This window comes from Mangifera indica, chromosome 2 (assembly GCF_011075055.1).
Source record: "Mangifera indica cultivar Alphonso chromosome 2, CATAS_Mindica_2.1, whole genome shotgun sequence".
Classification (NCBI taxonomy): domain Eukaryota; kingdom Viridiplantae; phylum Streptophyta; class Magnoliopsida; order Sapindales; family Anacardiaceae; genus Mangifera; species Mangifera indica.
The window spans coordinates 19,562,956-19,576,589 of NC_058138.1; the positions used below are offsets into that span (position 1 = coordinate 19,562,956).

Genomic DNA, 13,634 nt, shown 5'->3' on the forward strand with positions numbered 1-13,634 from the left:
TCTTTCTCTCTGTGTAATTGTTTCCCCTCTTTCTTCGATTTCTCACAGCCCACCACTAATTCTCTCATTCTCTCATTCTCTCATTCTCTCTCCATTATGCCTCAATAAGTCTTCTTTATCTCCCTGTGGTAAAAGGAGAGAGAATAGAGAAAAAAAAAAAAAACACAAAGCTTCCATTTGAGTCTGAGCTTTACTGTCAACAACTACATTGGCAAACTTTTTGAACCCGAAATTCGTTTTCGTTTTTGTATTCTTCATTAACATTCTTAGTTTTTGATATTTTGTTCTGTTTTTTTGGTTTTGCTCTGTTCTAACTACAAAGAAATGGATGAAAATTCACCGAAATTTATGATACCGGAGGCACTTCAGGTATCAAGAGATGATATTGCAGGTCAAATTGGGTTGATATGGGAACTAATCAAATCGCCATTGATTGTACCCTTGTTGCAACTTGGTGTTTACATATGTTTAGCCATGTCCCTCATGCTTTTCATGGAAAGAGTTTACATGGGTATTGTTATAATTCTCGTTAAGCTTTTCTGGAAAAAACCAGAGAAGCGTTACAAGTGGGAACCCATTCAAGATGATGAAGAGTTGGGCAACACAAATTTCCCTGTTGTGCTTGTTCAAATCCCAATGTTCAACGAAAGGGAGGTATGTTTGATGTCTCTGTTGTTAATATTTCTTCAATCATGTACAAAAATTTCTGAGTTTTAAAGAAAGGCCTAATGGAAGTTCCTCCATTGATGTTTGTAACAGGTTTACAAAGTGTCCATTGGAGCCGCCTGTGGGCTTTCTTGGCCGTCCGATCGGCTCGTGATCCAAGTCCTAGATGATTCAACAGACCCAACAGTTAAGGTAAAACTCAATCAACCAATCCACCTTTTTAGCTGCCCCACAATGTGTTTGTAGTATGTTTATGTGCATTCCATTATATATTTCAGCTCATTTAAAGCCATAAAATGAAAATTCTGACATTTTCGGAAATGGAAATCCTTGAAGGAAATGGTGGAGCAAGAATGCATAAGATGGGCAAATAAAGGCATAAATATCAGGTACCAAATTAGGGAAACTCGAGGAGGCTACAAAGCCGGTGCTCTTAAAGAAGGTCTCAAGCGAAGCTACGTTAAAGACTGTGAATTCGTCGTCATTTTTGACGCCGATTTTCGGCCGGAGCCGGACTTTCTCCGACGAGCCATTCCGTTTCTAATCAATAACGCTGATATTGCTCTTGTTCAAGCTCGTTGGAGATTTGGTAAGTTTATTTATTTTCATATTTCTGCTAATTAATTATTTCACCATTAATTACGCTCATCATATTGGCCTACGTATTTATGAAAGTGTCGGTGGTCTGATTTTTAAAATTTTTAAATATAGAAATAAATATTTTTAGTAATTGGTTCGGTTTTCGTCGGGGAGTGAGATGGGTCCAGTTGAAACCCACCAATCACGCTTTGGGGACCATCTTATAGCCGTCTTGATTTTGACACATGGCCATTTGCTGACCGTTTATCTCCACCGATGAGACCCACTTCATCAAGATAAAATGGAAAGGAAAATACCCACTCCTCAGAAAACAAAAATTGATTAGGTGGTTAATTATAGAAACGAACAAGAGCAATATCTTAGTCTAAATTCAGCACTAAATCCCAAATCCTAGTTTTGTTCCTGATTAATTTTAATTAATCGTATCTTATTAATATTAATACATTTTTTATTTATTAGTGAAAGACGTCACTTTAGTTAGCGTGAGAATGAGTGCTACAGTTACGGGTGGTTGTCTTTTGTTACTATATCAGGGTTTCAGTTGAGACCAGCCGGATTGTACGGATAAAAAGGACAACAAATGGGTACAATTTACGGAAAAAAAAAAGAGTAAAGTTGTAAATTAGTTGATTTTTTTTTTCTCGGGTTAAAAATGTAGGACCCGAGTAAATAATTAAAAAATTAAAAAAAGTTAAAAAAAGGGCTGCTGCAAATTCTGGTTGTGGACCCCTTAAGCTTAGCGACCGACACTTGATATTTTTGATATATATGGAAATGGCAGAGTTGAAGATACATTTGTCATTGGACATTGCAGGATATTTTGACTTTGTATTTAGATTGTTGTTCAATGTTAATTTCAAAATTTTAACATGGGATTATTAATTATTATAGTTAGTATTAATTACCCAGTAATTGTGATTAATTGCAGTAAATGCTGATGAATGCTTGTTGACAAGGATGCAAGAGATGTCGTTGGATTATCATTTTACAGTGGAACAGGAAGTGGGTTCTGCAACTCATGCTTTCTTCGGTTTCAATGGTAAATAACCCAACTGCCTTTCAGAGAAATACAAATGAAAGCTGATTGAATTTTTAATACACTAACAATTTAAGAATGGAAATTGACTGTAACAATTGTCCAGGAACTGCTGGTGTATGGAGAATTGCTGCAATTAATGAGGCTGGTGGATGGAAGGACAGAACAACTGTAGAGGATATGGATCTTGCAGTTCGATCTAGCCTCAAGGGTTGGAAATTTGTTTACCTTGGTGATTTACAGGTAAATAGATTATTCATTTTTTTTAATCTACAGGCCAAATGCTATTTTATTTTAATTTGGCATTGATGTTTGTAATGTATGATAGGTGAAAAGTGAACTTCCCAGTACATTCAAAGCCTTCAGATTCCAGCAGCACCGTTGGTCTTGTGGTCCGGCTAATCTGTTCAGGAAAATGGTGATGGAGATTGTTAGAAACAAGGTTTGTTCCTTGAGATATGTATGATTATGGTGATTTCGGTTCATAGTTGTATCATGTTTATTCTAATTTTATTTTGTCTCATTTGGAAATTGTTGCAGAAAGTTAGATTCTGGAAGAAAGTTTATGTTATCTACAGTTTCTTCTTCGTCCGAAAAATTATTGCTCATATGGTCACTTTTTGCTTCTACTGTGTGGTGCTTCCGCTTACCATTTTGGTTCCTGAAGTTGAAGTTCCAATTTGGGGTGCTGTTTACATTCCTTCCGTTATCACAATTCTTAATTCAGTTGGAACTCCAAGGTCTAGTGTACTAATCAATGGTTTATCTATTTTATCATCTTCCATTATAGAATGTTCCGTATTAACAAAGAACGTGTTATCATCCTGAATCGTGCAGGTCGATTCACCTGTTGTTTTACTGGATCCTTTTCGAGAATGTGATGTCTTTGCATAGAACCAAAGCTACATTCATCGGCTTACTTGAAGCTGGAAGGGCTAATGAATGGGTTGTCACAGAAAAGCTAGGAGACACTCTGAAGAATAAGGCAGCTGAAGCCAAGAACAAAACAAGCACCAAAATCATCAAACGACCTCGATTCAAAATTGCAGATAGGTAAGCGTTCTTTTTATAATGCTTAATAGTTCATTCCTCATGTTATAAGCCTGAGATTGTAATTGACAGGTTTCAGAGGCAGAAAGATGAGGTTGCTGCCCAACTAACTTATGACCAAAAACTTGACCCTGCATTATCTTTGTTTTTTTTAAACAGATTAAACATGCTGGAGCTTGGATTCGCTACGTTCCTATTCTTCTGCGGATGCTATGACTATGTCCACGGGAAGAACCGATACTATATATACCTTTTTCTCCAAACCGTTACCTTCTTCATCACAGGAATAGGCTATGTCGGCACAATTGTCTAAGGGCGGCATCTCCCAATAAGTTTGATATCTATACTGGCACCAGCCTCTTCCTGTTTTTCATGCCATATTCATGTGCTTTTTTTTTCATCTCTGAAACCAAATATATGTATTAGTGGGGTTCCGTGAACAACAATGATTCAAGTATTACAGTTCAGGTTCATTCAAACCAAAAGAAAAGGTCATTCAACATGTTCTGGCACAGAAAGATTATTGCCATGAACAAATTAGACAAATTCAAATTAGTTTTCATCAGTAAATGAAGAAATGCTGTCACTAATTGAACTCATTATTCAGAGTGAAACAGCATATGGTTTAGACAACAGGAGAAATTGTTATTTTTATTTTATTAGATTGCTTGTAATTTTGAGAGCTTGTCTTTTTTTCAATCTTTTTTTGACTAAGTTATGGATAAAAGTGTGAAGTTGTAATCCAATTTAATGTATCAATATTTATTTTCATCTTTTTTCACCTCTCTGGATTGTAGTATCTCTTTGGATAAACAAACTTGAATGAGATAAGAGTTTGCAGCCTATCAATGCTTCCTTTGTGGTCCCTTTTACTGAATCCAACACTTCTGCAATTTTCTTTTCGAGATTCAACTGCTTAGCTCTGCTAAAATAAATAAATAATTGAGCCCACAAAATTATTTCTTTCTGCAATAAATGGAGTGTTCCCTAATCATTCAAGCTTGCCATTTTGTAAAGGTTAACAATATTAAATACACAAGAACAACGCCGTTTGGCAAACTCATTGTTGAAATTGATAACCCATTTACGGTTTCTCAACGATATAATTTCATTAGGAATTTCTGGGCAAAATCCCTCCTTTGCAGGACCATTTTACACATAATAATAACCAGTGTTGCTGATCCTAGTCTTTAAACTAGAAATTGTTTTGAAAGGGAACATCTTCATGTTTACTTTTCATGCCTTGTCCCAATCATTTGCAGCAAGTCAGTGCCAAATGTAATTAATATATGTTTTATATTTTAGAATAATTAATTAATGTAACTTCCTAAAGACTACTCTTAAATGATAGTTTCTTCTAGTTGAAGTGTCATTATTTATCTAAGGTTATTTTTTTATCTCAGCCAATGAAACAAAAATAGAATATTGTCCAATGAAGATGCATTAATGATATATATACATTTAACAAGGAGTAATAATGTTTCTCAGTGTTTTGGGAAGGCCAACAAGGGTTCTTTCTTGGAAAGACTAGCTGTAAAAAGCTTGCATTAAAATATGTTCAGGCAAAAATTATGAAATTTTTCTAAACTAAGTTTGGTTAGATATAGAGAAGGAAGACAGTGGCCTAAACAAGTGACCACAGCAGTAATTGATATGAATGCATAATCAGCCCTTTGTGCTTTGTCTGATGTGATCTTTTGTTTAACTTGAAACTCGGGTTAACATGAATTGCTTTGTTTGCTACAATAATCTCATCAAAAAGTTAAATGTTTCAAGATATTTTTCGTATTTATTTTGCCCTTTACCGCATATGTAGTTTATGAATCATTCTTGCACATTAAGGATACTGGACATAATGAGAGGCGTGACTACTGCCAGAGTGACAAAAATATAAACCCTACAAGTTGGCATTTTAAATGCAGGACCCAACAATGCTAGCTTCTTCCATATATTAATGCATCTTTTCAATTATATGGTGGGCAAATTTTCTGAATATGATTGAGACCAGCAGAGACTGCCAACCTTGAAACGACTACAGCAATTAAGAACCCCCAGTTGGCAATTGCCCAAGAAAGCACCACTTAAATGTGCCCAGAAAATGAAAAGGTTGATTGACGAGACTTCACTTGAGAGTAAACGTTTATTTCTATATTAAATAAAAATCATAAATCTGCTGATACTGAGCTTGTAACAGCAGTCATTTATTTTCATTTTGTGGACAAAGTTGATTAGTTTTTTGAGGTGATTTTTTTAATCTTTCCTTTGGGTTTACTCAACTTATATAACACCACAATGATAAAAGTCTAAAGACATCATCGGTCCCCATTAAAGAAGATGAGTATCCAAGGGTTGATTGTTGAATTAATGGTAAAATATATATATTCATAAAGAAATGGTAGTGGATGTTTCTGGCTGCAACTTGGGCCACAATCCTCTCACAAGTCACAACCGACACAGCGAAAATACTGCAGCTCACATGCAGTGTGGTTTTCTAGGACCTTTGCTCACATCTTTTACCACATGGAATTTCATCTCTTTCCATGTATTTTCATTCACAATATTGTCTCTTCTACGTTTCTCCTGTGGACCTTGTATAAACACAAAGAAGTACATATATATATATATATATATATATCTTCATCGAAATCTGGGAAAATTTTGCCTCGACTTGGTTTCTTTTTTTAATTAAACTTAACAGGTTAAGCCACTTCAGGAATTTTGCCTAAGAACTTTAACTAATAAAAAATGATCTACTACCTTGTAGAATTTAGGTAAGAGTTGATGGTCTTCGGGTGAGGAAAACTGAAAGAAAATTGAAGTAATACAAACCAAGAAAATGTCGTTTCCCTTGGTTAGCATTTAATGAAGCTACCATTTACATTAGCCATTTACCCTTTAGTAGGCCTGTCAACTGGGTCAAGTAAACCCAATGTCTGATTGTTTGAATCAAAAAATATGGTTTCAAGTTCAATAGAATTTGGCGTCGAGCAGGTTTGGACAAAAAATTTGTTTATTAAGTTATCAGACTTGGGATTAAGTAAAGATTGTTCAAACAAGACTCGAGAGAGCCCGAAAATTCATTACAGGGTATATTTGTTAGATTTTTAAGCTTGTAATGGATTATAGTGATGTTTTTACTGATTTTCAAAGTTACAAAATAGGTTCAAAATGGGTCAAAGCCCAACAAATTTTAATAAATTGGGCTAAACTATGGATTCCTAAAACTTTGGAACTAGTTTTGGGTAGGTTTGTATTTATACAAGTTTCAATTTTTTAAACTTTGAAACTGGCCGATCCTAATTTCTTTTTTTCTTTGAAGTAGGGTATATAAACTCATCCATTCCCAATTGCGTCTATTATTCTCGTCTAAGAAAGGTGTAGAATGTTTACAAAGTGCACTTGTGAAGGACCAACAACAATTCGAGCAAAATGGTACAAAATCAAATAATTATGAGATAAATAATGAGACAAAACCTAAGAGAGGAAACAACTTGGGCAATTCACTTTTAAGTATAAGTCTACTAGTAGAAAGTACTCAAGGCATATTACGGATTTTCCCTTAGGGGTTGGTTCGAAATGATTGTATTGAAGAATTGATCTAAAACGAAGCACTTCATTTGTTGGCATTTTAGAAAGAGTAGAATATGATAGTAATTGTTCTCCTCAAATCACCTCAGTACAATAAATCAATAAGATGTAATTACGTTATAAAAAAAAATGCAACATGATAAAAAAGTTCACTCTACTACAAAAGATCGTCAAATCTATCATGAGTGTAATCGGCAACCTATTATCATTCTCTTTCCTACACAAAAAAGGTGGATAAAAAAAATGTAACTTACTTCTCTCTTCAACTAACAACAAAATGTATAGTCATTAGCCTTTCTATCAAAATGCCACCTTAGTTGAAGGTCTTTTTTTTTTTTTAATTTAGGAATTAAAACAACTGTTATATATTTTTATAGTTAATTATCCATTAACGATTTTTGGCAGGAAAATGTGATTTATATTATAAAAGGGTGAAAAGTGTTTTTGGATATGTTGTGATTGATCTAGAGAAGAATTATAAGAATTAGGGAAGGCATTAAAAAGGGTTCGTTGAGAGGTCTTTTCATATATCAATCTTGTGCAAAGCCTCTGGAAGTATCTTCGTCTTGTATTACTTCTTTACTTAGACGCGTCAAATCCAAAACTGGATACATCGACTTCACTTTCTCTCACTGCCCATAATTTTTGGAGGCAAAGGTCCCATACTTGTGCAAGTGATCTGCAACAGGGGGACACCTCTATGCCTTGTAATATTCTGCAGCATCTTTCAATTATTCTTGCTCCTTTGCAAAACCCCACAGGCCAAAGCCTCATAATTGTGGCCAATTTTTTCCATGTGAAGCCGAAAACTCGCTCTCAACCAATTGTCATGAGATGCGTTTTTTCGTCAGGAGTTTTGGTTGGCATTTGCATAGAAGAATAATTTAATTAGCCATGTACATAAAATTCATTGATGTGATGGGTATGCCAATCTCTACTGCTGCAATTTGTCACGTTTCAGAGTTATTAGCGTTAGTGGATCTAGGCCCGGGATCAGTATTTCTTTCATTAGGCTTCATTAGCCAGTGGGTCCTGGCCTTGTTAGATTATCCTGTAATTTTGGCCGAAAGATTTCTTCCCACCCCCAGTTTAGTCGAATCTCAAACTTTTATCTATAAAATTTTTAAAAACTCAAAAATATATTTATAAACAATTAAAATTAATAAAATTTATAATTTTAAATATAAAATTATCATTTAACTAATAATATTTAAAAAAAAATTTATTTTATTTCTTTTTTTTTAATTTGTAAAACTAACTATTTTTTTATAAATTTAAGTTTTAAAAAATTACATTTATCCTATAGATTTATTTCCTCCAAACAATAGAATATGTGACTCAATAATATAATAACAAATCCATTAAAAACATGTTTCATTAAATAAGCAAACACGAATAGGGTGTTGATGCTTGCACATATAAATTGGTGATAAGAAAGGTTTTTGGGCTTTTAATTATAAGATAAGGATGAGACACTTTGGGCTAAGAAACCTAAATATAACTTGATAAAGTTGAGGAAGCCCAGGAATTTTGGTCATGTATAAATCAAAATGTGAAATATTGACTGTCTCATCCATAAGTATCTCAAAATGCAATTAATTTGAATTTGTGGAATAGTATTTGGTAATCCCAAATTAGAGTTTACTCGTTTTGATATCAAGATTCAGTAGACTTTCAGGATTAGTAAAACTGATAGAGTATTAAAATTTTCGAGATAAAAGTCTAGATTCGAGTCTTTATCACATTTATAAAATTTTAACTTATCTAATGTAATAGTTATAGGTATAAATGAGATCTTAGTTATTAAAAAAAAAAAAGAAAAAACAAATCAGCTCTGATGTTCAATTGATCTGGCCCAGTGGTGTAACTAAACCATTGTACATCAGGATAATCAATCATAGAAATTCATTTATGCTTAATTATCTGCACTCACCATAAGCTACAATTTATAGATTCATTCTGAAGGCCCAAACAGCATTCAAGTTTTTAAATGGTTCTTTATGCTTTAAAAATACAAACGAGCTGATTGCTTTTTGCACTGGTCAAAGATATTGTCGAAGGCCGTAAGTTTAAGTTTATAAACAGTAGATAATTATAGATTAGTCGATCCGAAAAATAAAGCAGCGTCAGTAGTCCAACGGTTAGGATAATTGCCTTCCAAGCAATAGATCCGGGTTCGACTCCCGGCTGACGCAGTGTTTTTTCCCCTTTTTGTAAAGCAGAACAAAATATTTTAATCCATTAATGGCATTGAAAAAGCAAAACCAGTGGTGGCTGTGGGGTTCGAACCCACGCGTACTTATGTACAGAAGATCTTAAGTCTTCCCCCTTAACCACTCGGGCAAACCACCCGTGCAGGGGATGTTGGCTTAGTGTTATCTAATTACTCAACAAAAGACCCCATCAATTAAATATTCTATGCCATTGGTTGCCCTGGAGTGCCTGTATTTATAAAAAAGTTTCTAATCTTTTCATCGAAACATCTAGAAGACACTTTGAGGAATTAAAAAAATAAATCGAACCTCTCCGATTGAGCCATACCATAACATATCCAACAGATTTTGACGCCGTTCCTTCATCTGAAATTTGCGATGGCTGAACACTTGGCTTCGATTTTTGGCACTGAGAAAGACAGGGTAAACTGTCCCTTTTATTTCAAGATCGGAGCATGCAGACACGGCGACCGGTGCTCGCGCCTCCACACCAAGCCTAGCATTAGCCCCACTCTCTTGCTTTCAAACATGTATCAACGCCCCGACATGATCACTCCCGGCGTCGACGCCAATGGCAATCCCATTGACCCCCGCAAGATTCAACAGCATTTCGAGGTGATTTTACTTTTATAAACGTCTTTAAATTATTTGTGTCAAAGCTATGGACTTGAATCCTCGGAGGTGGTTATTAAATTAGATATTTGTTAATAATTTATTCTTTGGTGCAATTTTATGGGGGTAATTTCTTATTAACAACTCGGAAATAGGTTTTCAGAAGCTAGTTACAATCCAAAATCTTTATTGTACAATAATATCTAATAAGTACTTTTAAATATAAAGTTCGTGGTAGTATTGAATGAAGAAAAATAAAAAGTAAAAGGAAGTAACTGTTTTTTTTCCTGAAACTCACGTCTGAAGAAGTCATGGGCGATGCGTTTTCTAGGATTCTTTGTTATTGTTGTTCTGAGAAAAGGTTGATTGTATCCCTGTTCAAGCCCAAAGCTTTTGGTTCAAGGCAGGACAGGATTCAATCCGAGCTACGATTTAATGAGTCAAGTTTGAGCCAACGATTGGACTTGTTTTTATAAAACGAACCTAGTTCAAGTCAATCTAAACATTCCTATTTGAGCCAGCTTGGATCAAATCAAAAGTAAAATTATTTTTGATCCAACCTCGAAACTCAAATTGCTGATCAAGTTGATCTCAAAATGGCTCCTTTGGATCCGAGCAGATTTTGAATTGGGATTTATTCAAGCTCAGTCCGGATTGAATCCAGCCCTAGTTCAAGTTACGATTTTCAATTTTTCAGAAGTTTATATGTCATTAACAAGTTGTTAGGTTAATCTTTTGGCATTTCCTATTTTCTGACATACCTTTCAATAATGTTTTCAAATTCGTGAGACAGATGTGACGATTCATGATATGAAAACCCAATTTTTTAATTAATAAGTGATAATATAGACATTTTGATTGAGAATTCAGAAACAGGATTTTATAAAGTAGATACAATCTGAAACAGAAAGCTTGGGCTGATATTAATATCTGATCATTTTTTTAATGTAAAGTATAAAATTAAACTAGATCTAATATTGTGAGTTCTTAGCTACTTTTTGTGCCAGTGAGAACTGACCTTTTTTGTATGTGCTTCGACCTTTGATTGTTTTATCCTGATGTCATTCCTGGAATCATTGCAACCAAGCATGTTTTACGGTATTTTTGTAACTGCAGTTTTCAAACACAATTTATTTGTTGATCCATGCCGTGAACCAAACCCCTTTTTTTTCCTTAGTCTGTTGTCTGACCAGTATGAATATATTGAATTATAAATTTTTAATAGGTAGCCACAGTCATCCAAGATTTTTGCTATTTGTTTGACTTGTAATATTATCCGGGTTAGTGTGTGGTGTGGTGATTTCTGTACGTACTTTACATGATGTCTTCTGTTGCTTGCTGCAATTGCTTTAGCATGTAAATGTTTCAAATGAAATCACAGGATTTTTATGAAGACCTCTTTGAGGAGATGAGCAAATATGGTGACATTGAGTGCTTGAATGTCTGTGACAACCTAGCTGACCACATGGTTAGTTTTTCATGAACTATTTGTTCGTCTTTCTGGGAAATTTATGTATATGTTCTTCTTTGATTTGGAAGTTTATTTAAATCTCTATGCAGGTTGGTAATGTATATGTTCAATTTAGGGAGGAAGAATATGCTGCAAGAGCACTAAAAAATCTTACTGGGAGGTTTTATGCTGGTTAGAGTTCTTACTGCTTTTCTGATTTTCAAAATGTGTGAGAGTGATCTGACTGACTTCTTCTCCTCTTTTATTTAATTATCAATTCAACTTCTAATGTTGTAATTCTTCAGTGTTGATGAATTGTTGTGACCGTTGGACTTTTTTTCTTATCTATCTTGATCTTACCTCGATTTGAACATCAATAATGACAGGACGTCCCATTATTGTCGATTTTTCTCCTGTGACGGACTTTCGTGAGGCTACCTGTAGGCAATATGAGGAGAACACATGCAACCGTGGTGGGTACTGCAATTTCATGCACCTGAAACGGATTGGCAGGTAATTACAAATCTTTCGTCGTGTTCTTTTTCGTTTAGTAGGCAGAATCAAATGGTATCATTTGAATATTTTTCCTTCACTGCATTTTATTGTTGATAGAGAGTTGAGGCGTGAACTATTTGGAAGATATAGACGAAGGCGTAGCCGCAGCAGAAGCAGAAGCCCCTATAGGCATCGCAGCCATGAAGAGCATTCTCATGGTGGGCATGGTTCTAGCAGAAGGTATGATGACAGGGAACGCTATCATGAAAGTAGGAGCAGGAGGCATAGGAGCACAAGCCCTAGCCATAGGAGAGGGAGAAGCAGAAGTCCAGGTGGAAGACAGATTCATAGTCCTGTCAGGGAAGGTAGTGAGGAGAGACGAGCCAAAATTGAGCAGTGGAACAGGGAAAGAGAAATGCAAGAAAATGCTAGTAAAGAATATACTGATGGCAACAACAGAGAAGCTGAAATTATCAATGATGGTTATAAGCAAAATGGTAACCAACACTGTGGATATGAGCAGCAGCCACCTCCAAATCAAGGAGACTATGTATACTGATCTACTTAATAGTATGTGGTTCATTTCCTTGCCCATTTCTGTTTATATTGTGATTTCGAGCTTCTCTCTAGATGAAGTTACATTTCAGTGTAGAGAATTTATTTGTTTAATACAGCTCACAGCCATTTTCCAATGTGCAGGTGTTGTACAGGTCAATCCTGAAATGTTTTCAACTGTTTTTTTTTTTTTTACCCTTTAGCTGTTTTTTGCCTTTGCTAACTACTTTGAAGCTGCTTGAATGTGTGCATCAATGCATGTGTTGGCTTTTCAGAGGCATTTAGTTCCCACTGTTACCTATCGGTTGAATTGTAGCCTAGTACCAGTTTTTTCCCTTACCAAATTTTCTCCTGTCAAACTGGTTTTTTCCGTCTCAAGTTTTTGTTTCAAGCTTGTTTCTCTTACCTTCTGAAATTATTTTGAACGCATTTTAAGCTTTAGAAATTTTCTTTTCAAAAAAGACTAGATTCTAGTGATTTCACTGATGTTAAAGTGTTGTCTGGAACAGTGTTTTAGTTTATGCATGTCTAGTTCTTTTTTCCTTTTTGAAAATTTTCATTCTGGAGTCCATATGAATTGGGCATTTTATTGATGATCTTAGAATTTATGGCCACTCTTTACCATGGTAAAGTCTTGGTTGTGATATCTTTGATGCAAGTATGTGTGTGCAATAAAGATATTCTCATTTTCTGTTCTCTAGTGTGTGGATGCATGTGTCTATGAATTTTGCAGTTGTAGATTCTGTGACCACCGCACATCCAGGCCTGCAAAAGATAAAATTCTCATGGTTCTCAATTGGGTTTTTCTTTAAACTGCCTTAGTTGTTTAAATTGTAAATGTATATTAGTATTGTTCTTACCCATGTTATGAGTTTTGCAGGTTCAGGTATCCTGCTTCTAAGGAACAGGGTGTTATTTTGTTTGCAGCTCACAATGAAAATGAAATTTGTGTACAGGTTTTTGGTGCAGTATGAGATGTTTCAGGATGGGTTTACAAGGTCTCTATCAAATTACTGTTAGAAATAAACGAGGAAGCCCCAGCATTGTCAAAATTGCTGCTGTGTTTAGGTCGACCGGTATTTTGGTAATATGAAGCAGCAATCTTCGGCATTGTTAGATATTCATTCTTGGATTTTGGAAAAGATATTATTAAATGGTGTTGAGCTGACGATTTGTTTAGTTTATTTTGCAAATGATCAGATTGTGCAACATGATATAATTGAGTTGTTGGTTCTCTTCTTAGATGGTCTAGATCCGAAGTCCATACAAGTCTGCGCTTGGTGCTTCTTTTGTCATGGTAACTGACTTCTATGAACGGAAACTTGAAAAACAAAATTTGGACCTCATTTAACGAATTGAATTGTGGTCA

General features: G+C 34.9%; 2 protein-coding genes and 2 non-coding genes across 5 annotated transcripts; 3 read left to right on the forward strand and 1 right to left on the reverse strand.

Annotated features, from left to right (window-relative positions):
- Nucleotides 1-23: 23 nt before the first annotated feature.
- Nucleotides 24-4,123, forward strand: LOC123209745 (glucomannan 4-beta-mannosyltransferase 2). The gene is made up of 9 exons (XM_044627880.1): nucleotides 24-654; nucleotides 760-858; nucleotides 1,003-1,255; nucleotides 2,195-2,305; nucleotides 2,409-2,545; nucleotides 2,631-2,744; nucleotides 2,843-3,042; nucleotides 3,140-3,355; nucleotides 3,512-4,123. The coding sequence occupies exons 1-9, from the start codon at nucleotides 325-327 to the stop codon at nucleotides 3,663-3,665; spliced, it is 1,614 nt and encodes a 537-aa protein (XP_044483815.1). The 5' UTR covers nucleotides 24-324; the 3' UTR covers nucleotides 3,666-4,123.
- Nucleotides 4,124-9,063: 4,940 nt separating this feature from the next.
- On the forward strand, nucleotides 9,064-9,135 carry TRNAG-UCC. The gene has a single exon. It is a non-coding gene; the product is annotated as a tRNA-Gly (tRNA).
- Nucleotides 9,136-9,208: 73 nt separating this feature from the next.
- On the reverse strand, nucleotides 9,209-9,291 carry TRNAL-UAA. Its single transcript has one exon. It is a non-coding gene; the product is annotated as a tRNA-Leu (tRNA).
- A 115-nt stretch (nucleotides 9,292-9,406) lies between these two features.
- On the forward strand, nucleotides 9,407-13,507 carry LOC123209242 (splicing factor U2af small subunit B-like). 2 transcript variants are annotated; one of them, XM_044627123.1, is made up of 6 exons: nucleotides 9,407-9,768; nucleotides 11,147-11,233; nucleotides 11,326-11,407; nucleotides 11,602-11,728; nucleotides 11,828-12,280; nucleotides 12,410-13,507. In XM_044627123.1, exons 1-5 carry the CDS (start codon nucleotides 9,532-9,534, stop codon nucleotides 12,267-12,269), a joined length of 975 nt encoding a protein of 324 aa, XP_044483058.1. In that variant the 5' UTR covers nucleotides 9,407-9,531; the 3' UTR covers nucleotides 12,270-12,280; nucleotides 12,410-13,507. The 2 variants fall into 2 exon arrangements, with proteins under 2 accessions (XP_044483058.1, XP_044483057.1); XM_044627122.1 differs by having other exon boundaries at nucleotides 9,409-9,768; nucleotides 13,222-13,507.
- The last annotated feature ends 127 nt before the right edge of the window (nucleotides 13,508-13,634 follow it).

Coding starts and splice junctions, on each gene's coding strand:
- LOC123209745 (XM_044627880.1), top strand. CDS start 325: ATGGATGAAAATTCACCGAAATTTATGATACCGGAGGCACTTCAGGTA. Junction 2,306..2,408: donor TGCTTTCTTCGGTTTCAATG/GTAAATAACCCA, acceptor ACAATTGTCCAG/GAACTGCTGGTGTATGGAGA. Junction 2,745..2,842: donor TGGAGATTGTTAGAAACAAG/GTTTGTTCCTTG, acceptor AAATTGTTGCAG/AAAGTTAGATTCTGGAAGAA.
- LOC123209242 (XM_044627123.1), top strand. CDS start 9,532: ATGGCTGAACACTTGGCTTCGATTTTTGGCACTGAGAAAGACAGGGTA. Junction 9,769..11,146: donor AGATTCAACAGCATTTCGAG/GTGATTTTACTT, acceptor ATGAAATCACAG/GATTTTTATGAAGACCTCTT. Junction 11,729..11,827: donor CACCTGAAACGGATTGGCAG/GTAATTACAAAT, acceptor TATTGTTGATAG/AGAGTTGAGGCGTGAACTAT.